This window comes from Strongylocentrotus purpuratus, unplaced genomic scaffold, assembly GCF_000002235.5.
Source record: "Strongylocentrotus purpuratus isolate Spur 01 unplaced genomic scaffold, Spur_5.0 spur5_scaffold_6, whole genome shotgun sequence".
In the NCBI taxonomy this organism is placed as follows: domain Eukaryota; kingdom Metazoa; phylum Echinodermata; class Echinoidea; order Camarodonta; family Strongylocentrotidae; genus Strongylocentrotus; species Strongylocentrotus purpuratus.
The window spans coordinates 4,455,644-4,480,965 of NW_022145612.1; the positions used below are offsets into that span (position 1 = coordinate 4,455,644).

The following is a 25,322-nucleotide window of genomic DNA, read 5'->3' on the forward strand; positions in this document are numbered from 1 at the left end:
CCCTTTTCTTCTACTTCTGGTTCTTCTTCCTCCTCCTCCTCCTCCTCCTCCTCTACTTCTTTTTCCTATATACCCACCCCCTCCTCCTCCATTCTCTTTTTCTTCTTTTCCTTATTATCATTATCATTATTATTATCATTATTATTATTAAAATCATCATTATTATGATTATTATTTTCATTATTATTATTTTATTATTGTTATTACTTTATTACTTTTATTTCGATCTTCTTCGTTTATGCTTCCTTGTCAAAATCCTAGTTTCAACCTGATACAAACAAACACTTAAAAACAAACCATGTATTATAGAGCCTTGTTTACATGATTGTTTTGTTATTATTGTTAGCGTAGCCAGCCACAACAGCAAGTATCCCCGGAAATGGGATGGGCATTGGTTTCCAGTCTTGTCCGGGTAGCACCATACAGTTAGTTTGCTACATCGAAAATCGAAAGATATGAAATAGTCTTGATTTCTAATAATGACGGATTTCCTCATGCATAAACCCACCACATGGCTAAACAGATACAACAGGGAAAAGAGTTGAAAAGTCTAAATTGATATCCGTAACTTTGAGGGAAGAGATTATCAATTTCGCCGTTCTTTTGTGTAGGAAGATTGTAGGAGCGCAACTTATAATCACTGTATTTTTGGGGACGAATTACGTAGTTAGGTCGACACTCGATGGTTTTAGTTTGGTTTTGCATGGGTCCACAGTATTATTAAATTTTAACATTATGAATGTTTAGCCTGCTACTATACCTATAATCGTCCAGACAACTATTCCTCTATGAAAACAAAATAAATAAAAGAAATATGTGTGTACATTATTTGATCATATATAATTATGACTTTGAGTAAAAGAAAGGTAGGTTGTATCACAATCAGTCAAAGCATTAAAATATATAAATAATGAAGGCACCAGGTTTATCGGGGGGGGGGGGGGCTGGCACCCTAAGAAATCGATCCAGCAACGGCAAATTGCCATGTTTGACCAGCCAGAATTGTTCTACAACAGTGCTAAGAAAAATGTTGCCAATTACAGTCCATTTCATTTTCAAAACAAAATCCATATTATGTTTATGTTGAATAGAGGTGGTGGTTAAAGGGAGTGGGGGGGGGGGGGCTTTAGCTTGGGCATCGGAAGTGCAGGAATGTACCAACTTAGCGCATTTTACATTCTAAAATTTATTATTTGGAGACGCTGTTTTCTGTAGATGGATTACAATAAGGTCTGGGAATGGCCCTTTAATCTCCTTTACCCTCTTTTTCTCCTTTTTGTGTATATGCCCACATACTTGTATCCTTTATTCTTCCTCTCTCTCTCTCTCTCTCTCTCTCTCTCTCTCTCTCTCTCTCTCTCTCTCTCTCTCTCAGCCTCTCTCGTTTTATTTGTTATTTGGTTCGCCTTCCAATGGGGGCACTGAGGTAGGTGCCACGTTCGCATCTATACCGTGTGAGTCAAAAAAAGGTTTACACCTAGAAAATTGCTAATTATTTTTAAAATCATCTATAAACAGTAACTAATTATCATACATCTTATGAAAGAGTGTTTTATCCCAAATCATTTGGTATAATTTTCGTGTGATATGTGTTCACGCTTGGATGAACAGGAGGCATCGTTTGCGAGAGTGCAAAAATCAACTTGTGCCAAAGTGATGCCTGCAATATGTATGTTGGGATTAGCGGAGTGAGAGAATGAATTGAATGTATCAAATGAAAAGCCATTGCATATGTTTTTTGCAAAGAGCAAAAGTCACACACACCCACACACACGCGCACAAATGTTCGTTGATATTTGATATTCGATATTTGATATGTGTGGCATGATTAATTTTGTTAGGGATGTTATTTGGATCTGCAAAGACCGAATTAATACCCAAATCCCAATTGTTTTATTCAAACATCACATAAGCAACTTTGGCGCAAGTCGATTTTTGCACTCTTACAAACAATGCCTCATATTCATCCAAGCGTGAACACATACCACACAAAAATGATATTAAATGATTTGGGATAAAACACTCTTTCATATTGATGTATAATCATTTACTGTTCAAAGATGATTTTTAAAGGTGTAAACTTTTTTTTACTCACACTGTAGAGGATCAAAGACTCGTTTCAGTATTTTTAGGGAGGCAATATTGATCAAGACGGTACTTGCCGATAGAGGGAGACAACTATACATCATGTAGATTGATTTTGATTCTATCAATTCAGATTTTTTTTTTTTACTAATCATAATTTTTGTGGAATTTGAACACCGAAAAGGACAAGGGGAAAAATACAAATTTGCTCACATCTAAGAATTCATTCAATGAATTGATCATAACACCAGTCATTTCCATATATCTGTTCAGCACAGCCTTCAACTTTGTCGCTCTATTTACCATCTTCTCATACATCTTTTTTACTCCCATCCCCAACATCATTTTTGTATACAGAAATTATTAAGTTTTATAAAGGATTACCCCTTCAAGCTAAGCTTGAAAGGCAATCCGTCTTCATGATTTTTTATGTTAGTATTGCGATGTATTACATTGATGATGTATTTGTTTATTATCATCATGTTGTAATTAGTTTGCAACCGTGGAAAGAGATCATGAAGAAAAATAAAATATATTGACTATTTAACAACACTTAAATGGGCTCAGTAAGTGCGACCATGCAGAAAGCAGCCTCTTCCACGGAGAGCTGTTTTTAGATTATTCTATTTCCTTTCATTGCCCTTGGAATTACTTCCCCTTACACTCATCCAGATTAACAAGTCAGCTGACTGCCTTGTGAAAGTATATGAGGGCATTATCATGACTTATGTCATATACCACCAGTATGATTTATGATTAGGCCATGTTATTTTTTGTCTCTGCTTCATGGCTAACTGGACTTCGTTTTTTTTTTGGGGGGGGGGGGCTTTCTTTTCTGTATTCTGAAGTCATTACAAATTCACGCAAATTTTGGCTTTGACAAGGAAATAAATATCACATTCACTGCAAATAATTTTTGCATCCCAAAAAACTAGGCTTCGATCGATAATAAATTGTAATCATTGATGGTGATCAAAATTATATGTGTTTCATTAATTAAAGTTGAAATGATCTTCTCACTCTCAACACTGTTCAACTCAATTTGGGGTAATATAACCTACATAATGGTCCCTATCATAAAATTTTCAATACGAAAACAAATAGATGCAGAGAATCCTAGAAATTGAGTTAAAAAACATTGATGGACAAAAGGTTCGATGTGTAACTTTGACTTTACTGGGGATGCGAAGGTCGTTGGTTCGAGCCCCGACACTACACTGAGACATAACTTTGGTAGAGTGTGAATTGGTTGGAATACGGCATGATTGTGTGACTGCACTCCGAGTGAAAATAATGATGCATTGTTAACCGGGATTGTAAACTTGATCTTAGAATCATTGTTGGGATTAACTTGGTTTCTAAATTTGCTGTTTGTTTGTGTGTTTGTGTTCATTTTGTGTCAATAGAAATAGTCTCCTTCGATGGCCTGGGACATTTTCATTAGAATAATAATTGTCCCGCCTTATAATTCAGTGTTCAGACCTTTTATATCTCGTGCATAAATGCTTTCAGAAAACATTCATTCATTCATCATTATGTTCATTCCGGAAATGATGATGATTGATGAATGTAAATTAAATAAAGATATCAAGATAAAATATGATCTTCTATGTCGGAATTCGGAGGGAACGGTCAAAATTATGATGACGAAGACCTACAAATTGATGGGTTAGAAATAAAACGCCCCCTGAATCCAGATCCCCAGGCCAGGCAAGATCTTTGAGATTTAATGCGCGGCAGGTCAATTAGAGAGCTTATACTATGGAGAGGGCTCAGTGGGGCCAATTAAACACGCAGCGAATGAGTAGTAACCACCGATGCACCTGGCTACCTTGTATACGGTATTCAAAGAGAGAGAGGGAGAAGGAGAAGTGGTGGTGGTGGTTATTTTACCTGACTGCTAAGAAAGCATAAATGCTTGTAAGTAAGCAACCAGACGGCCGACGCTTTAGGTCCTCTCCGAGGGCCCTGGCAATGAGGATTAATGCCTTACCAAAGGGCACTAGCGCATCGCATTGGTTTCGAACCCGAAGGACAGGCTCTTCGAAGCACTTCACGCACCCTCCCCTTTGGAAAATCCTGGATCCGCCGCTTGAATTTATGTAAATTGTGAGTAATAGAAAAGGACTAGATAAGCAAACAGAAACTAAAAAAATCAGGAGATGACGCATGACTTTTAGAGCGATCATCGATTTTTACATTTTTTATAATTAAAACAACAATAATAATCACGTTACCGTTATATCCTATATAGGCCTACTTTTGGTAATATATTATGGTGCGGAAAATATTTTGATATTTCATATGCATACATGAATGCAGGCGCGGATCCAGGATTTATAAGGGGGGGGGGGCTAAATTTGGAATTATGCGAGCCAATTATTGGTACGTAATGGTGACCAGCAGTGGCGTAATGAGCAAAAAACTTTCCTTTTGGAGGAGGGGGGGGGGGGGAGACAAGAAATCCGCATCACCCCACTCTTAAATGCAGGCCTCGCTGAACGTGTTTCAAATCGGGTGGGGGAGGCTATAAAGTATTTACGATCAGAAAGAGAGTAGCGTAAATTGGCGTGGGGTCTAGGGGCGAAGCCCCGGCGGGGGTCAAGTGGCGGAACCTCTAGAAGATCAGGGGGTATGGACATTTAATTACTGTCAGATGAACATATTTTGATACCTTATTCATATTAATGACACTGGCAGGTCACTAATTGCCGTGGGGTCCAGGAGGCTGAGCCCCCTGAAACTCAGGTATTTGAGGTATTTATAACGGTCAGATAAGCATTCAGGGACCCGCCTTAAGACCCTTGGTGGAACCCAGGGGGAGCCACCGGAAGCCCAGGGGTTTTAAGCATTTAATCACGGTCAGATTATTTTGATACCATTATTTTGTCACACTATGTCAAGACACTAATTGGCGTTGAGTCAAGGGACGGAGCCCCCAGATGCACAGGGGTTTTAGTCGTATTATCGTCACATGAGCGTCCAGGGGCCCGCCTTAGGGCCCTAGGTGGATTCCAGGGGGCAGAGCCCCTGGAAGCTCAGGGGTTTTAGGCATTTAATCACGGTCAGATGAGCATAATTATTTTGATATCCCATTATTTTGTGACACTGGTCGGTCACTGTTATTTATTCTTTCTCTCTTTCTTTCTATTTCTATTTTATATATTTTTTCAAAAAAGTGGAGGGGGGGGGGGGGCTCATGGACCCTGACATGTTTCCTGCCTGACTGTAAATTTAGGAAAAGTGTTTAAAAAAAACATAATTTATTAAAAAGTGAGGAAATATCTTGGGAAATTATGTCATTTCAGCAACATTTGTATCGAATTAGAAATAAATTACGTTTGAATTTTATTTGGTAGCTGCTGGCGGGAAAAATCGTAACTGATCTCGCCTACTTTTCTTCTTTCTCTTTTTTCTTCTTCTTTCCCTTTTTACCCCCCGTTTCCCTTTCCTTCCATTCCTTCTCTCTCTTTTAGGTTTGGGGGGTGGGGGGGGGGGGGGGGGAGGCAAGGGCCTTTCAGCTCCCCCGATCCACACGTTATTCGCGGGATTCATCGCACTTTATCTCCCCTTCTTGTCATCCTTTTCTTTTCTTCTTTCTCTTTTTTGTTCCCTTTTAGCTCTTGTCTTTCCCTTTCCCTTCCTTCTCACTTTTTTTTATGCGAGGGCGGGGGGGGGGGGGGGGGGTGAGAGGTGAGAGGCAAGGGCCTCCTCCCCCCCGCACTTGTTGGCGGGAAAACTGGAACTATCCCCCTTCTTTTCTCTTTTTTCTCTTTTCCTTTTTTATTTCTCTTTCATTCCTTCTTCCTTACTTTTTTTTAATGAGGGGGGGGGGGGGGGGCAACAGCCTTGGAGGCAAGGGCCTTCCGGCCCCCATCCCCAATCACCTTCTTTCCCCCTTTTCTTTTCTTCTTCCTCTTTCTTTTCCTTTCTCTCCTCTTTCCCTTTCCGGCCTTCTTTTCCTTCTCTCTCTCTCTCTCTCTCTCTCTCTCTCTTTGCGCGGGGGGGGGGGGGGGGCAAGGCCCACTCCCCCCCCCCCCGTGGATCCGCACCTGCATGAATGCTTCTTTGCGTATTAACATTAGAAACTGGAAAGTTGATTATCGGGGAATTAAGAGGTGTAACCCTTCCCCCGTATGTAGTATCTGATATTCCTGTGAAATGTTGTACCACAGGAAAAACCACAGGACATCTTTATAAGCCCTTCCCTTAAAATAGTCTTGGAACTGAATCATATTACAAATCAAGATCATAGTTTAATGCGTAAAACTGATATTCATTCTTGAAAACCAAGATACTAAAAATCGTTTATATAATGAATTCATCTTTGCTCTTGAAAAAATATCGTAGCAAAAATATATGGGCGAAGGGATGAAAATACAAAGACATAATGACACCCATATCGCGTAGGCCAAGTCGCCGACAAAAAATAACGGTGTCTATAGTGCATCCCAAACCAGAAGAGCCCTCCCGTGAACGGTGAAATAAACCACCGGTCATCGAGAGCACAGAGAACAGAGGAATTCAACAAAAGATCGAGGACTAAGTAATATGGCGGCGTGTGCACTCGAGTGTATCCTCCAGTACGTTTGAAAGCTACACGTCGACTTGTGCATTGAGAATGAATGGTATGCAGGCGCGGATCCACGAGCCGATTCTACCGGCCCGGCCCCCCCCCCCCCCCCCCCCCCACCAGCATCCCAAAACGGTAAAAAAAAAAATAATAAAAAGGGATAGTCTAACGTAAATTTTACCTTTACACACACAAAAAAAGGGTCCCCCCTGACCCCCCAAAAAGAAAAGAAATAATTTAAATAATTTTGCCCCCCCCCCCCAAAAAAAAACCCCAACACAACAGTGGTCCTTCTCTCCAGCATCTCCTCCCACCCCCCGCTTATATATTCACCGGCCGGCTGAGTCTGCGCAAAATGGCCCAAGAATTGCCCCTCCCCCCCCCCCCCCCCACCCATCTTGCCACCGGCTATATCCGCCCCCGGGGATATGGATATCAGCGTTCTACGTATTTTTATTTCTGTGGTGCGTGCGTACAATTACAAACACATGTTCGTGTGTAAAGTCAAGCATTAATTCTAATCAAATACTATATTGTATACGCCCATGCATTTTGGTCTGCTACGAAAGTACTTTAGAGTTATTTCTCTTGTGGAGAATACTCTTTCTTGCTTGGGCCCTCGTAATTCTATAAATCCTGCACGGATTACTCAACGAAAATTAATACTAGAATCATCAGTAAATTTGCTTTGTTTTCCCCAAAACCAGGCTGTGAACAGAAGGAAAATGAGCAACCAATCTGCACGAAAAGTTTGCATCATCGGGTCCGGCAACTGGTGAGTTAGATGATGCAAACCTTGAACATTTTTTTCTCTGTGAGTCTGTGTCTGGTGTGTCCATGACCATGTTATGTACGTGGCCTGGTTTGTCTCGGTCCCAGATATAGAGGTTTGAATATGATAATGATATTGGTGCAACACGTCACTGAGCTGTGTGTGAGTGTTTTTTATCAATCAGATATGAGTTAGGATCTCTTACAAGAGTTTGCCATGTTGGTTCCGGCTGAAATGCGAAGACGCGTGTAGGGGCGTGTTTACTGTGTTTTTGCGGCCGAATATTCGGGTATGAGAAATCGTACCCGAGTAGTTGTCAACCGTGCGGGTACTCGAGCATTCGACTACCCGTCGCAGCCTTATAAAATACCCCCATTTCACTGTCTAATTTTATGGGCTGTCCGTCTTCCAGAGAATTTATCGCTCATAACGCGAAAGTCTCTGTACAAAGTCAATGCAAAATACATCAAGAAAATCATTGCCAACACGCGGATCAAAATCAGAATCATCAGCGAAAATGTGGACTATCCTTAGTTTTGCGGTCGATCTGTCCGCGTTTACAAAGACGATCTTCGTTTGTGCAGATGATCGTTATTCTCGGACCAGCGCTTAGGTACTGGTGGTATACAGGTGATATACTGGTGAAAAACAGTTTTTGCGTTGCCAATTTGTTAGTTTATGATAATACAAATTATATAACATAGGTCTAATGCTGAAAGTATGAAATAAATTGGACTAACAATTTAAACAAAAGTATGAATGTGTCATTTATTTGAGATCGCTAAGTAGGCCTATATGCAAATCTCAAATTGGCAGTAAGGTCATTGGTTTGAAACGTAGTCTCCCGTTTCTTGTGTACTACGAAAATATCATTGGTTTGTGTTTTGCTTCTCAGCATCTTCTCCCTTGGGGCACTACTCAAAACATAATATGGATAACATATTATTATAGGTCCTCAAGAAAAGACCCTCTTGAGTCATACATTTTGTCTAAATTGAAATTGTAGGAATTTTGTGATGGAACAAATGGAAAAGTTGTCCATCACAGAGACATTACTGATTCAGCCAATTTGATTTGATTTGATTTATTTACCAACAGCAATACATATACATTTCATATACAAGAAGAGAAACTATTGGTTGGTAAAAGGGGCCGGATAATAGCACATGTGCTAGTCGAGCCTAACCCCTTAAACAGCTAAACAAAGTATTTTGGTACAAATCAGTTTAGAAAGCGTAAACAAAAAAACTAATGAATTTACTATTACAATCGATACTTTAAAAAACAAGAATACTCAACAATGTCTAAAAACTATTTAAAGAGCCCATACCTTGAGTGATTAAAACTTTCATAAATAATTTCAAACAATGTACTGCTTTGGGAAATCTAATCAGAATTATAAGCAAAACATTTGGGAGTATCTTAAAAACAAACAGTACAAATACAATACACTGCTCATGTAGTATTCTTTATTGCATATACATGAACATGTACATGTATGTAAATAAATAATACCAGTCAAAAATACTAGTTTTTAAATGTAGTGTGATAACCATCTTTTGAACTTAAAATTATGTGTTCAAGTCTGCTACATTTATATTAAAAAAACAGCTCTAACCCTTAGTTATGTTAATATGCAATATGCATGCAGTATGATGGGTCGTGAGGCACATGTATTTGTCATTACAGTCATTCTCCTTTAATGCTTCATGAACTTGTGGGTGCCCTTATAATTACCATCTCCCCCCCCCCCAAAAAAAAAAAAAGGTTTGAGTTTCCGTTGGAATCTAGTTATTCTAAAAAAACACCATTGTTTGTTAGAAAGACATTTCCATACGCTGTCTTGCTAATGGTACCAGTAAAAAAATGTTTTTCTTGTGAATGCCATTCTGTTGTATGATAATGGACCTGATAATGGACCTGTTGAATATTCCCAAGTTTACATCAAAACTTTAAAATCATTGTTTTAATCAGCTTTATTTACAGTAAATGAAAAATATGCAATGAAGATATAAACTTCTCTTTCTCTGTGGTTTGAACTGTAGACTACTGGATAGGGGGGTTATTATTTTGTATGTTGTTGCTCTGGAAACAGTCATGCCTGGGGATCAAAGACAAATATCTCCACGACCCCACTGGTTGTAACACTTGTCAGTGAATCTTATGATATGTGATATTGAAGGAGAGAGAGAGAGGGGGGGGGGGGGGGGTGGGAGGTTACATACATTGCTGGTAGTCTGCAAGTACAGACTCTAAATTGAGTCCAAAATAACCCTGTAACCGATCATTGGCTCGGGGGCTGATTGTTGGTCGATCAGGTGAAATCAGGTAATAAATTCTGATTATTGATCAATGAAAATGATCGGGGAGAAATCGGAAAGGAAAAATTAAAAAATTCCCAAAATGTTCAAGTTTTGGGCTATCAAATACTATTAAAAAAATGACAATGGAAAAAAATGTGTGCCTACATCTTTCATCCATCTTGTTCCAGGGGCTCAGCCAATTCCAGGATTGTAGGAGTATGAAGATGAGTTTTCTATGTGGGTCTCTGAAAAGCCGATGAATGGGAGAAAGTCGACTGATATCATCAATACAATTCTGTTTATTTAACATCTACATCTAGGTCTTGTTTATAATATTTAATCTCTCTTTCTTTTATCTTGTTCCAGGGGCTCAGCCATTGCCAGGATTGTAGGTGTGAATGCTAAGAAGTATCCAGAGTTTGAAGATGAGGTTTCTATGTGGGTTTTTGAAGAGATGGTGAATGGGAAAAAGTTGACTGAGACCATCAATACTACCCATATTAATGAGAAATACCTTCCAGGGCACATTCTACCAGATAATGTGGTAAGTAAACACTTAAGGACACAAAGAAATGGGCACTCATGGGGAATTTGAAACCATTTCAGGTGTTCACCCAATAACAAGTACGGAAATGCTCTGTCTTAGATGCAAAATGATACAAAAGTATACAAGATGCGATGCACAAGGTATTGAAATTGCCTTAGGTTAATATCTAGAAATCTGCAATGTAGATATCTCTATGTATTTATGTTGTAAATTAACTTGGCATTTCTGTGTGCATGCATGCCTTATCCCATTTACTACATTTGTTCCCTGTGTAAATATACACAGTACATCTGTTAGAAGTGAATGATGAACCTATCATAGACATGTTTAAATCAAAATGGCCTGCTCTATCCATCAGTGTCAACACACAGATGCATGCTGCTGTGAGAAGTTTGGGAGTATGGTCATATTTATTTGCCACTGATTTTCAATGGGAAAAATAAAATTGCTGCAGATTGCAAGCTTATATTTCAAGAGAAATATTTGATATATGGTACAGCAGTGTTAGAAGAAGTCTTTGAATTCATGATATGGTTGGTCATTATTGGAAACCTAATTGATAGTTAGATTGTGGTTGAAGGTCAAGTTAGAACTGTGTTATCATAATTAATTTTATTGATATCATTATTGGTATCATTTTGCATATTGGTTGAGTCATTCGATATATGTACACCTCCATGTTTATTTTAACCCTAGAAGTTTAATATGTGATAGGACTTTATATATACCGGTAATTATTTCACAAAATATCTTGCAATTTGTGTGCATATTCTTGTTTCTAAACTATGATAATACCATGGATGTTTTAAGATTTGAATCATCAAGAGGGTAATACACAAAGGTGGGTATGTCAATATGAAATAAGAGAAATGCAACTTTGTTCATAATATTAGATATTACAAATTCCTATATTACCGTATGCAACTTCAAAATCATATTATTCTTATTATACCTTATTACTTTTGTGTATTTTCTTTTGTGCAAATCAATAGCTAGATATACTCTCTGTATGTACATGAATGAAACACAGGAGGTATCACTTGATTTCACGTAATCACATAATTTTGATTAAAAAATTGTGATCATAATTATAATGATGAAAAGATGATGTTGTTGCACATACAGTATCCTCACAATAAAGTTTTTCAAAGGCTCTAAACGCACTTCCAAAGAGTTTTGGTTACTATGTGACCTTACATTAAAAAGTATATCACACTAATCACAAATAACATTTTGTATGAATATTGAATAATGACAGAGTAATAAAAAGACTTTAATTTCAAGACAGATTTATTCTCTCCTGTTTTTGTAGGTTGCTATTCCTGATGTAGCTGAGGCTGCCAAGGGAGCCAGGCTTCTTATCTTTGTACTACCTCATCAGTTTGTCCCTAAGGTGTGTGAGTCATTAAAGGGGAAAATAGATCCAGATACCATCGCCATCTCACTTATTAAGGTAAGCCAGAACTTTGCCTACCTTTTTCATCTTCTCACCTTTTTTGATAAAGCACGTAACACCATTAGTTGTATGACACTTGTACCTGCAGGAATAGCTCTGTGGTAATGTCCTTACACTTACCAAATTCTAAGCACAACCCTGGAACCAACACTAAACCTAACTCTTATATCAACTAACCTAAATCCAATTGCAACTCTTTACTTGGAATGAAATAAAGCCAAGAGCAAATGTTGGAGCACTGGCAGCATTATTATTATTAATTAATTATTATTTTGTCTAGTTTCTTACCTCATATGGTAGTAATATTAGTTATTATGACATGATGTTTGATAACCAATAGATTTGATTAATTATACTAATGATTATTTGGTACCTGTCCCTGTGCATTTTGTATAAGATTACAGTCATGTTGAGCACAATAGTTAAAAAGTAATTGTCATTTGCCACTAGTGACTAATCAGGTACATTAGAAATTAATCTTAATGTGTCAGAAAAGTACAGTTGGATAGAGATGCGTTTGATTCTCTAAGTCTCAGCAGTGGGTACAGTGTATGTCACAACATTGCATTGCATTTTATCAGTTTGTTGATAAAGAATATATTATTTTTGATAGAGGACCAAGAACTTGTTTATTTTATTTACCTTTTTTGTCTCAATATATTCCCGTCTCAATATATTCCCATATCAAATCTACCAGAGAGAATTGCTGTGGGAGTGAATATCAATTTTCTAAGGAGCAAATATGTGTTGGATGTTACTCTGCCCAATTCTTGCAGGTCGGGTCTTTGTAATCTATCAATTTTATTTGTAATGCTTTGTATTGAAAGGGAGGTATTCAAAATTAACAATGAAAGGGGACAAGGTTTAAGTCCAGGGTTTTATTTTTGATATTCTTTATTTTCATGAAAGCTATAAGATGATATTGATATGATGTTGTTTTCAGGGTGTAATGCCCAATGATAATCCAGAAACAGATATCAACATGGAGGTAAAGATACTGTTGTATAGGAATGATTACTCCATAGAGTGTTGGTTTGGAGATGAAAAATTTGCAGTGTTTAAGCGCACAATGTAAAACAGGTACTACATGTAACTAACATTGACATCATATCACATTAAATTTGGGTTACCGTGTGAATCCATCTGTAATCGAACTGCTGTCCATTGTTTGCATGGTCATTGCATATTTTTTAGTCTGAACAAATATGGTTTTGTTTGTGGACTTTGCAATGAAATGGTAAAATATTGGGTGGGATATTAATGTTAACATGTGTATTGCCTTCAAAGATTTTGATAATATCAGATTATAAAGTCTGTTTCTTCAGATATTACAGATTTATTATAGATTTCTGAGATCCAGAACCTGAGAAACTGAAGGGAATTAGATTCAACTTTGATCTATAATATTTGATTGGATTCATATTTAATAAAGAAAATGTATTATAATGTGTTTGAAAAATATTTGGCGTAAAAATATTGACTAGATTGGTACCGTAATAGGGCGTTTCACCTGTCAGAAAATAAACGCCTTGTACATGAATCAGAATGCCATACATGGCCTCAACAGTTGAAATGGACTTCAGACTTGCATACAAAGTTATCATTATATCCATTATTTGACTCCAGTCACATCTTTTGGTAGTATTTATTTACTATATGGCCTTGTCTGGGTTTTTAAATTTTTTTTACTTTGTGTTGAACTGCAAACACAAATTTGTTTTAAAAAAAGGCAAACACTGTATACAGTGTATTTTCTTAATAATTGAGTATACATCATGAAAGATAATAAACCTGTAAATGAAACGCAGTGTGTATCCAATATTTGTATAAGGGGATGCATACTTGTATAGGCAATGGGTAAATATCTTGATCTATCTTGTATAGGGCCAGCATGTTTTTTAGACAAATCTTTAGAGAAACTTGCTTTGTGATTTGTCATAATTTTGTCCAATAGCTAATGTACATGTACAATGTATGTGGAATAGAACCTTATCTAATTAAGGCATGTTTTTCTGAACTTCAACCAAGTTTTAAAAAAACAGGCCAAAAAAGAGAGAGTTCAAATACAGTGTACAGTTCTAGAGTACAGTTACTACAGTACTGTGTATGTACAATGGAGATTTTGTTTTTATTAAAGGAACACTTTATTGGGCTCTTTCCTTCCTGAAGGTCTGTTTATATGTAGATCACCTCAGCTTCAATATGTAGGATATTTAAAATCATAATTCATTGATCACACTTCATATACATCATTTGGAAACCTGTATTTTCATATAATCTACATTGTAAATGCACTTTATAATGCTTGTTAGAGAACTGCCTTGATGTGCAATGACTTACATGTTCATGTTAATGCATGTTTTGTAGAATGAAAGTGCCCATTGATAATATTTAAGTGCTAGGAAAACGTCTGACATCTACATGTACACAAATATTTCATATACAATGTTTCACTATTTGAGGGCTTACTGAATTTCCCTGCCTCCGAACATCAGTTCTTTTAGTGTCTTGGACTCTTAGTATTCTGTTTGAAACGATTTAGGGGCAGTCTTGTGTTTTAAGGAAAGTACAACTTGACAACTTCAGTGGAACCTGTTTTAGTGATCACCTGTAAAGGATGACCACCGTAAGTTTGTACAAATGTATATTATTTGTATTTTCCACTGAAACTCAAAACTTGTACAAAATGACCACCTGCCTATTTGAGATCCTTTCTTGTGTCCCCCTATGCTTTCCTTTATCTCAGTTACACCGGCGAGACCAACACCAGACCAACAAAAAGACTAAACCAAAATTATGTTACCGTACACTGGATGGCCAAGAGGGTTGACTTTGATTGGCGTTGGGTCTATTTGGTGGTTTGACTGTGCTACAATTTTGAAAACATTAAAAACTTTTAAAGATTTCCTTTATTTCTTATTTTACTTATTTCCAATCTTTGATCAGGGTGTACACATCAAGGATAAAGGATTAGAGTTAATCTCCGAGATGATCTCATCCTACCTGGGAGGGGTACCCTGTCATGTACTTATGGGAGCTAATCTGGCACCAGAGGTAGCTGCTGAGAAGTTCTGTGAGACAACAATCGGTATGGAAGATTTTATGTTTGATCAACACTTTTTGTTTGTTTTCACAGCTGATTTTTATTGTCATTTGTGTGTACAGTATGTACTGCCTCAATCTGTGTTTCCCCTCTCCCTTCTCTCTCTCTGGTTCTCTCTCTGTCTTTCTCTCTCTCTCTCTCTCTCTCTCTCTCTCTGTTTCTCTCTGTCTATGTCTCTGTCTCTCTCTTTCTCTCTCTTCCATATCTAAGTTTTGAACTTTGGAACTTACTACTTAGTGTCCTGTCATAGATGATGAAACATCACATCATATAGACACTCTCCATTGCTTTTTAAATATAGTCCATTTCATAAATAATCCTTGGCCCCGTCTTATAAAGATTTGATATTAATCGCAACTTATTTGCAATCAATATCAATCCCAACTATGTACATAAGAGATTGGAGACTGCAAACTTGCGATCAATTAGAGGACTTACAATTGATTTTGATCAATCGCAATATTTTATAAGAGGTGGCCCTGCTATGTAGACCAAATGGTTATAGACTGAATTGTTATCGGACTAAATGATTATTTAGACTAAATACCATCTTTAAACGCTTTACAGATACTATTACCTTGGACATCAGCTACATTAACGCACAACATGCACCATCTCGTGTCCCTGGGGAGTATTCCTATCGTATAGACACCATGAGAGCAAATGGAAATTACTAAAAACAAAAGCTTTTTTCATCCTGCTAGGTCCCCATTTCTCTCCAGGGTGTGGAGTGGCTAATGTAGATTATTGTAGCTATGTAGAGTCGGAGATCGAACCCACAACCTTTGCATTGAAAGTCAAATGCTTAAACCACTTGACCAGGACACCTCTACAAAATGATCCTTGGATGAGATGTTTATACACAAAGTGATGTTAGATCATATGACCACTGGACCAAATGACAAGTTACCCTGCCAACACTTTGGCTCAGTAAATGTCATTCAATAGAGCTATGGACATTCTCTTTTTAATTATTGCAGGTTGCAAAGACAAGGAAAAGGGTATCCTGCTCAAGAAACTCTTTGAGGTAGATTACTTCAGAGTGGTGGTAGTGGAAGATGAAAACACAGTGGAACTATGTGGAGCATTAAAGGTAAATATTACTCTCATCTTTAGCCTGTAAATATAAGCTTAAGTGCTGGTAATGGAACTATTTTTTGATAGAAACTGGCTATTCTTAACTCATTCTTAATTGATTACCGTGCATTAAATAGAGGTCATGTGGACCAGCAAAATGTGAAAGAAACAGAGTTATAGAAACTCACAGTGATTGAAAAGCACGAAATAGCATGCACATAATTATACAGGACTATATCGAGCAAACCATTTGTGAGATCATCTTGATTTCCTTTTTTTCTTTACTCCCAACTCAGCAATATGTTTGGCAAATCAGTCATGTTTAATGTTTGTATAGAACATTGTAGCTGAAGGAACATATGTACCCCCGATATGTTATATCTGTTGTACATTAGCAAAGAGAGCACAATGAAAAGCCTTTGTATTCTCTTCATATCTTATGTTATAGAACATTGTAGCACTAGATGCTCTGGTATCATAGATTGTCTATTAAAGCTATCTTATAACACCAAGGCTGCTTTCTCTATCAGCTATGATTGTATCTTAAATTGTAAATACTCTTTGTTCATTGATTTGAAGAAAGAAATGGAGAAAAAAAACATTTGCATTCTCTTTTCATACTTTATTTGACAGAACATTGTAGCAGTAGGTGCAGGTATCATTGATGGTCTAAAGCTAGGTGATAACACCAAGGCTGCTATCATCCGACTGGGTCTCATGGAGATGGTATCCTTTGCTGAGACGTTCTACAAGAACGTTGACAAGGCAACCTTCCTGGAGAGCTGCGGTGTTGCTGATCTCATCACCACATGCTACGGAGGCAGGAATAGGAGGGTTGCTGAAGCATTCGTCGTGACAGGAAAGGTATGGATTCCAAGATCCAAATATTGTTTGCTGATATCACTGAACAGGTTCATCTGATTGGTGATGTAACTTAAACAATCGCTTTTCTTCAAAATCAGTGGCAAAATTACCTGTCTTGGTAAGCTTTCACTTTCCATGCTGCAAGCTTCTTCAGATCTATGTCGTAGCTGGTACTATTGCTGATGCAGAAGCAGGATTTGGTAGCATAAACAGACACTTCGGACAATATACTTTTTCTATGTACGATCGCATTCTACCATCATCAATGTCTTAAATATGTAAACATATATGTCAGCATAAAGAAGTATTGATTTCCTGTGGTACAAACCTACTTTTAAAATGTATTTGTGAGAAGACATTGCTAATTTATCATCTATTTTTTTCATTTGAAAACTGTTATATTCCAAAGTGTTGTGTATTAATATAATTGAAATTTCTTTGCTTTGTTGCAAAGTCTTGTGTATTAATATAATTGATGTTTCTTTGCTTTGTTGCAGACAATCGAAGAGCTCGAGAAGGAGATGTTGAACGGTCAGAAGCTTCAAGGACCTCAGACAGCATTTGAAGTTCATCAGATGCTCAAAGCAAAGAATCTACTTGACCAGTAAGTACAACCAGGACTATTATGAAAAAGTGATACAAGGAATAAAAGGGATTGGTTGGCTGTATGAATTGATTGATTAGAACATACATTGGATGGAGCCTGAGAGAAGATTAATATATCAGGAATAGCTGCTGTCGTGTATTAAAATTGTAATATTACAGAAGACTAATGTAGATTGAGGTTGTTCTTGTGTGTGTGTTAGTGTTATAGTCAATCAGACATTTTTTAATGTTTTTTTTTTTGGGGGGGGGAGGGGGTGGGGTAGATCACTTTGTCTTCTGATAGCAATATGAAGTGTTTGCTCATTTAACTGTGTAGTGAAAGATATCAAACATCTGTTTATTTGTTCTTCATTTGATGACAGCATGCCATGTCATGAGTATCTTACTTAGTCTAAATTATGAATTCTACTCTGAGTTATTGGATGATTCACCTTCCATACTTGTAATACCAATACAATTCTACACTAACCAATGAATTCATACATTCATTTTATCAGGGCTTCACACTAACATTTTTTTGGAAGGGGTGCAGATTAAACATTTTAGAGTCAGTAACTTACTCAGTATTCATGAGCTCTATGTGAACATTTTGATATGTTGAGGGTCTAGGCTTAGATTTTGGATGCCCATTTGTTTAGTTACTGTAATTGTTGAGCCCTGATTATGTATTCAATAAATCTTTTTCTGTTCTCTTTGTAGATACCCCCTGTTTACTGCCATCTACAACATTTGTTACGAGGGTCTTCCAGCGACTAAGCTGATAGAATCTCTTCATGATCATCCAGAGCATATGTAATGATCTTCACCATCCATCATCATTGTTATCATCCATCTCATGACATGCTCCAAACCAGCTTCCATTCTTCAATTTATAAATCATACCCACCATGCAGAAAGCCTTCATAATACCCCACCCTATATACAGTTGTCACCAGACAAGACATATCTGCTCTCATATTTCATGTCAAGTCATTTTTTTCTCTCATACAAGACATCTAGTAGAAAATAAAAGGCTACATATTATCGCTTCTGTCAAACTTTAGTATGCAGCAAATTCCACTGAGTTTCACAAGTGTTCCAGATTTACAGTTTTCTGCTTGCAATTTCATGAATAATTTGTGAAGTTTGAGTGGCAAATAATTCTGATTTTATAGCTTGTATTCATATACAGTGCGTCCCAGAAAAAACGAAACCAAGAAGTATCGACGTTCTATTATAACTTAATCACAACTATAATTAATGAATGATACATATTTGGAAAGCTTAGAGTCTCCTCTTTCATGTGATGCTCATTTTTCCTGATTGAGGTGTCATATGAAAGAGCAGAAACTCAACTTTCTAGAAATGTGAATTTTTCTTCGAAATTCGGATACTGCCCACAAAATGTCTTTTTGGTTTCCTTCCTTCAAATGGCTTTTAATCACTCATGCGTGAAATATGCATCATCTGAGTAGCATCAACTGAAAGAGGAGACTCTAAGCTTTCCAAATATGTATCATTCATTAATTATGGTTCTGATCAAGTTATGATAAAACATTGATACTTCTCGGTTTCGTTTTTTCTGGGACGCACTGTATTTTGATAAAAATGAAGAGTGCAGCAGGTATGACAAATGATTACATGTACAAATTAGAGTATTAAACCTCTATGTTTTTTCTCTGTTTACTTCTCGGTTATTTTCATTGAAATAGGGAGATGGTAATGTGATATTTACAGTCATTAATTTCGAAAATGTGTGAAAGCTTTTAATAATTTAACAAAAAAATCACACCTTTGCAGCATATTTTATCCCTACCTTAACTTTTCTAAAATGATCGGGCTTCTAAAAATGGCTTATACCCATTGTATTATAGTTTCTTTCTAAGCTATATGTGCCATAAGAAGGGCTGACTATTCAGAATCTATATCTATTAATCCATCAAAAAAGAAGGGCAGCTGAAATACCTAATGTCTATTTCTTACTTCATTCTTTTATTTGTATCAAGGAAACAAGTGTAAATTCTGTATACAGTAAGTACACCCAGAGAGAGTGTTAAGGTGATGTTAGATGTAGTAACTTTAATTCTTGCCCTGTGTAACAATCTTATGTTTGTTTTCAGCATTGTGCATAGGGTGTGTGCAAAATAATTGTAATTTCTTTCAGTTAACTATTACTATTACAATATCCTGATTTAAGGGCGCACGTCTATTATTTAATTTTATTTTGCTACATTTATTGACACAAGTTAGACGTAACTGGTTTAAATTTGAGGTTGTCCATGAATGAAACCTGTATGTTTATATTGTGTGCAGTGGACCATACCTGTAAGCATGTAAAAACACCCACCGGTATTTATCCTGTGTGCCGTTTCGTTAAGATCAGAAAACACCCAAGTGTGTGTGTGTGATTTGTATACACTATGGCTTGAACTCCTCAAGGTAGACTAAGTTAAACCCATTTTCACCTACCGGTACTCCACTGACTTGTGAAGCACCAAATGCAACCTCAACATGCAGTATAAATCACTGTGATTCTTTTAGAGTCAAATTTGGGTGAAAAGGGGAATTTTATTAAAGGAAGATTTATTTCTATGGTGATTCTCAAGGTATGAAGAGGTTGACACTTTAGTAAATCAGTGGAATAAGTTGAATCAGATTTAACTTTATATTCAACTTTTATGAAGACAAGCCTACCGGTATGTGTCTTTCAGAATTTATAAGCGCCACTGTACACCTTACGATCCAATCCGACTAAACTTTGAAAGAAATTGCAATAGTATAAGATTTGAACATTTAAGGCTTAGATATATCAATCATTCCTGACTATTCTCAAAATTACTGGGTATTGTGAGCCTTTCAGTCAGAGTGAAAGCCCAATCGACTGCAATTGCTAGTGAGGTCATGCTATTCCCATAACTACTAAAGACCTTGTGGCTGATTCAGCCTTATCTCAGATTGTAAAGCTTAAATCCTTAACAATAGACCATTTTGCACCCAAATCAGGACAAATTTACATCATATAATATTCAAATATATTTTTATTGCAATTCCTTCCAAAATATGGTCATATTTCTGTTGTTAGCTGTGTGGTGGCATTTATTCAATGCATACATGCTACCATTCATTTGATGTGGACTTAATACCCCTGTGAACCCTAAAACTTGTTTAATATTTCCCAGGCATGCATGTATTATTATAGTAACCTTATTGCTATTCATTCATTATGTAAGCAATAAATATAATACTGTAATTCTGTTCTATTATCCTTTTGTTTACATCACTTTGATGTGAATATACAGTGTATATCTACAGAGCACAATTTCTGGAAGATTACCTAATAGTGATTTGATAGCTTGGTAGAAACAAGTTATGTAGATGCAATAGGTTGAATAGTGCGAGGTGGAATGCTATGTAAAAGCTCTTTAAAACTTTAAATAACACTGAAAATTGTCATTATTACTGATTCCTTCATTCAAGAATTTGAATCTTACATTTAAGTGTGCCAAATAGCAGAATATATTTTAATACATGTGATAATGGAAAAATTATGGAAGAAACCTCCTTAAGTTTAGTAGTCTTGTCAGTGACATTTGCCTTTAGATTTAGATTCATTTCACGATCTGCCAAAATTATGGTTTAAGTTAGAGGTGAAAATTTTCACTGAGTATGTTTTACAAAACAGTGTGTTTTGGAAATGTGAATTCCTATATTTTATACTGCACGTGGATGAATGATTCTATGAAAATAGACGTGTGTATTCATGTTTTGAGAATGATTACAATAATTAAAAGACACATTATTGTATAACAGAGACAATATTACTTTTGTTTGTGGACTCAAATGTGATTTTTTTTTTAGTTCCCTGCAAATTATTGGATAACTGATTTTCAGGTTGTATGACACTTGCTCCTGTGACAATTGCTCTGCTGTAGTTTCCTACACTCACCGAGTTTTTACCTTCAAACCTGGATCCAATATTATTTCTAACCCTGACCCTATTTAGAAAACTGTCCCCTTTAAAACCTAACACTAACACTAACCCTAACAATAACTCTAACCCTGACCCTAAACTTAACAATAACACTAACACTAAACCTAACCTTACAGTTGTGATGAAATAAAGCCCAGAGCAAAAGTCCCCGGGGCAAATGTCAAAGCACTATATTTTTAAAGAGGAATGAAACACAAATCAAAGTGCCAGACAAGATTTGAAATATGCATAATGAAGTTGATCACATGATAAAGTTACGTTACATAACAGGTAAGATATCTATTTTTATATTTAGTGCTCCAATGTTGGGATATAATTTTCATTAGAAATATAATAATGCTGGTACCTGATTTGCCTTTTGTATACTTGCTCTTCTGCCAATGTCAAAACTATAACAACCATATCCCTCAATACTACTACTGCATGGCAACAATCAAATCATTTCAAACTTTCAAAAGATGTAACCACCCCCTCCCATGTGTACCTCTCAGTCATTCCTTCACCCCCTCCTGTTCCTCTTCTTCATTTGTTCATTCCCTTATTCATGTATTAAATGTGTTTGATGTATCAAACTACATGTATCGAAATCAGTTTTCCTATCATATAGTAGTAAGATAAAACCTTCTTTTTCCAATTATTGAATGTAAATTTAAACTGAAATGTAAACCGGTATTTTAAAAATCTGCAAATGATGAGAATGAATATAAGGGCTACAGTCCATGAGACCGATACAGCCTATGATATTAGGCACTGTTGGTCTTTTGTTACTTTTGAAAGGTTATCTAATGGCTCATAATGGACTTCTGACAAACTTATTGAGGGCAGGCTACTTGACTCCTGGGTTGCCAATTTGATGTATTGTTGGTCTTGTGTCCTTGTCATTCTCCTTTTGCCCCAGAATATAATGATATGTAAATATTATACAAATAGTGAATGGCCATGAGTGCAATGGTACAAGATTTTGCACGAGGTGAAAGATAAGAGATGCTCTATTCAACGAGGTGCAGCCGAATTGAATGGAGCGTCTTATCTTTCACCGGATGCAAAATATTGTTTCATTGCACGAATAAAGACCATTCACTTTTTGTTTTATACAACACCTCGGACGTTAACAAGATTAAAACAATTTTTTTTTTATAGAACAGTTTTCCTTGGCCTAAATCTCTGTGATTTTGTTTGTTTTTTTATCATAAAATTGCTGAAAGTGAGCACGCACTATTATTAAGCAAGCAGCAAACCATGCGCGCACCATGCGCAAACCATGCTTTGTGTTTATTGTTTCGCGGAGTGCAATTTCTGTTGATCCTTTCACACCATTGCACGGTGACTTCACTTACCTCACAATATACTTTGTACATCGTTATTGACATCAGCGTGCAATGGTGCGAGAGGATCAACTGGAATTGCCCGGCTGGAGAATGATGCCGTTCAACAGTACTTTTAGCGCATGTCATGTGATCAAGAATTGACCGATGAGGTTGCAAGAATCTTAGTAGGCCTTGTATAAATATTGTTAATTTGACACTTTCTAATTTTTGTTTCTGTGCTAGGTTTGAATCCAAGAAATCTGGTGCTCGCCTGTGAACCCGATGATAGACCAGAGCAACTTTGGCGTTTACTTAATGCTGGAAACGTTTTCTTTCTCTTAATCTCCTTTCTCGTAGAAAATTGTAAGCTCTTGTGTTGAATACAAATAACTGGTTCCTAGTATTAATATTGTAAGGTGGTAGAGGTGGAGCTTTCTTTTTAAAGAAAATACTGAACGAATTGTTATAATTGAAATTTATAACGAAATAGTAATGTATTTCTTTATCTGAAATATTTTGAATTTACCATAGGCTTTGATTTGATATAATCTTATATTGACTCATTGTTTTGTAGATGAAGTGACTTTTTAAGATTGCTTTATTTTATGACTCTGTTTTAATTTTCTGATTGTTCCTGAAGTACTACCATATATTCCTCCACATTATTCAGTTATGGGCTTACCTCAACTATATCAAGTCTTCCTGTATCAGATATATATCATACATGTATTTAAAATGATAGATTTACCGTACTATTAAGTATTGAATACTCAACAGTGTGTGTACAATATGATATTCATGTTGTACACAACTCATCTTCAAAGATGGATAGATATACTGTATGTTCTGATAGTTCTTGTACTGGAATGTCATCACTCAGTGGAGGTAAAAGTTAGTAAAGTATTTTTGTTTTTTGATAATGTAATGTTTATAAATATCTGTGAGGGTATAAAATATCTATTTGATTTAATATTCGCTTCAGACTGCCCATATTTTTTTAAAATTACAGTTGAAATTGTTTTGTTGAACTATATTCTGTTTAACAACTAGTATCTTCGGATATCATAAATATAAACTTGTTACTAAGCAAGGTATGATTCCATTCTAAACCTTATGATCAGGAAACCCCAAATGAAAAATATATATATATTTACAAATTTTACACCAAATCCATAAACTCTACATCTGAGTACTTTAATAAGGAAATCCTTCAACTGTAGATTAATGTTCAAGATGTATTCAGTCATGCCCTCTGGTAGAGATTGTTGACTTCAAATATATTTCTTTTTATAGCATTCTGAATTTTTTCAGTGATATGCCTCTGTTTCACATATACAGAAGGAAAAAAATTATTTCAACAGTTTCAACAACACCTTTGAATAAAGTGGTTCCATGAAGTATGTTTTCAGGATTTTCCTGAAACTGAATATGATTTCCTTATATACCCATTATTTGATATAACATTAAATAGACATATTGCGTACACAATGTATACTGCCATAAAAGAACAGAAACAACATTCATTATTATACAGGTAGGCCTATATCTTGTTCTATATGTGCTCCAAGTTGTGAAGAAGCACAAAAAATGTATGCAATGCATGTTTCAGACAATTTTATTGATAAAATATATATCTGTACATTAAGTTCAAATAATTGAATTTACTTATTTACAGAAATATTTAAATGGGTTTTAAATATATTCACTAGACTGTACACATTTTAGGGAAATCTATGAAAATTTTTTGTATTCTTGATCCGACCTCATGAAGAAAAAACAAGTTATTTTTAAATGACTGATACCGTTTTCAACATTGTTTTTAACTAATTGTATATAATTGCTGTATTGATTATAAAGGTTTGATTTTATATGATTTATAATTTTTCATGTGTGATGATTTCTTGCCAATATTATAACCAATGCTTATATTCCAATTATATTCACATGAACCACAAAATTGTATGATTTTGAATTTAATAAATTTGTAGTTTATGAAGTAAAAGTAAAAGTTTTCTATTTCATTTAAAAGTTGCGTTCATTAAAAAGAAATATACACATTTCATGCATCATGATTGGTTTGATTAATTGTTTGATTGTCTGATTGAACATTATCATATTATACAGTGAAAGTGAAATTCAAATTATTTGATTGCTTCATTGATTGCTGAATTATTAAATATATTGATTTTGATAGTTGCTTTTCTGTAATTGAATAATGGATTGTTGAGCAGATAGCAATTTGAATGATTGATTGCCATTGATTGCTGCTGGATTGAGTGTAGGATAAAAAGATTGTCTTTGCTTGATTTAAAATGATTGATTGAATTTTACTTAGCTGAGTCAGTTAATTCATTATAATTTGAATGAATGATTGGATATTTCATTGATTGTTGGATTTGTAGATTAATTAAAGTGTGAATTTATGAATAACTTTTTCATTGATTGCTGGAATAGTAGATTAATTGTCATTTGAATGATTGATTTACATTTTCTTTGATTGTAAGTTGAAAGACAGATTGAGTGTTTCACTGAATGCTGAATTGTTCAATATTAGGTTGCCTTTTAGTATAATCATGATTAGAGATAGATTGGATGTTTGCATGTGTATAATAGTTACAGTTATACAGTGCGTCCCAGAAAAAATGGAACCGAGAATTAT

The 25,322-nt window shown here is 35.8% G+C and overlaps 1 protein-coding gene across 1 annotated transcript; it reads left to right on the top strand.

The window, feature by feature from the left end:
* Positions 1-7,124: 7,124 nt before the first annotated feature.
* On the top strand, positions 7,125-24,235 carry LOC763067 (glycerol-3-phosphate dehydrogenase [NAD(+)], cytoplasmic). Its single transcript, XM_030972062.1, has 9 exons — positions 7,125-7,433; positions 10,100-10,277; positions 11,593-11,733; positions 14,683-14,824; positions 15,820-15,932; positions 16,550-16,780; positions 17,278-17,384; positions 18,086-18,178; positions 22,907-24,235. The coding sequence occupies exons 1-9, from the start codon at positions 7,204-7,206 to the stop codon at positions 22,938-22,940; spliced, it is 1,269 nt and encodes a 422-aa protein (XP_030827922.1). The 5' UTR covers positions 7,125-7,203; the 3' UTR covers positions 22,941-24,235.
* The last annotated feature ends 1,087 nt before the right edge of the window (positions 24,236-25,322 follow it).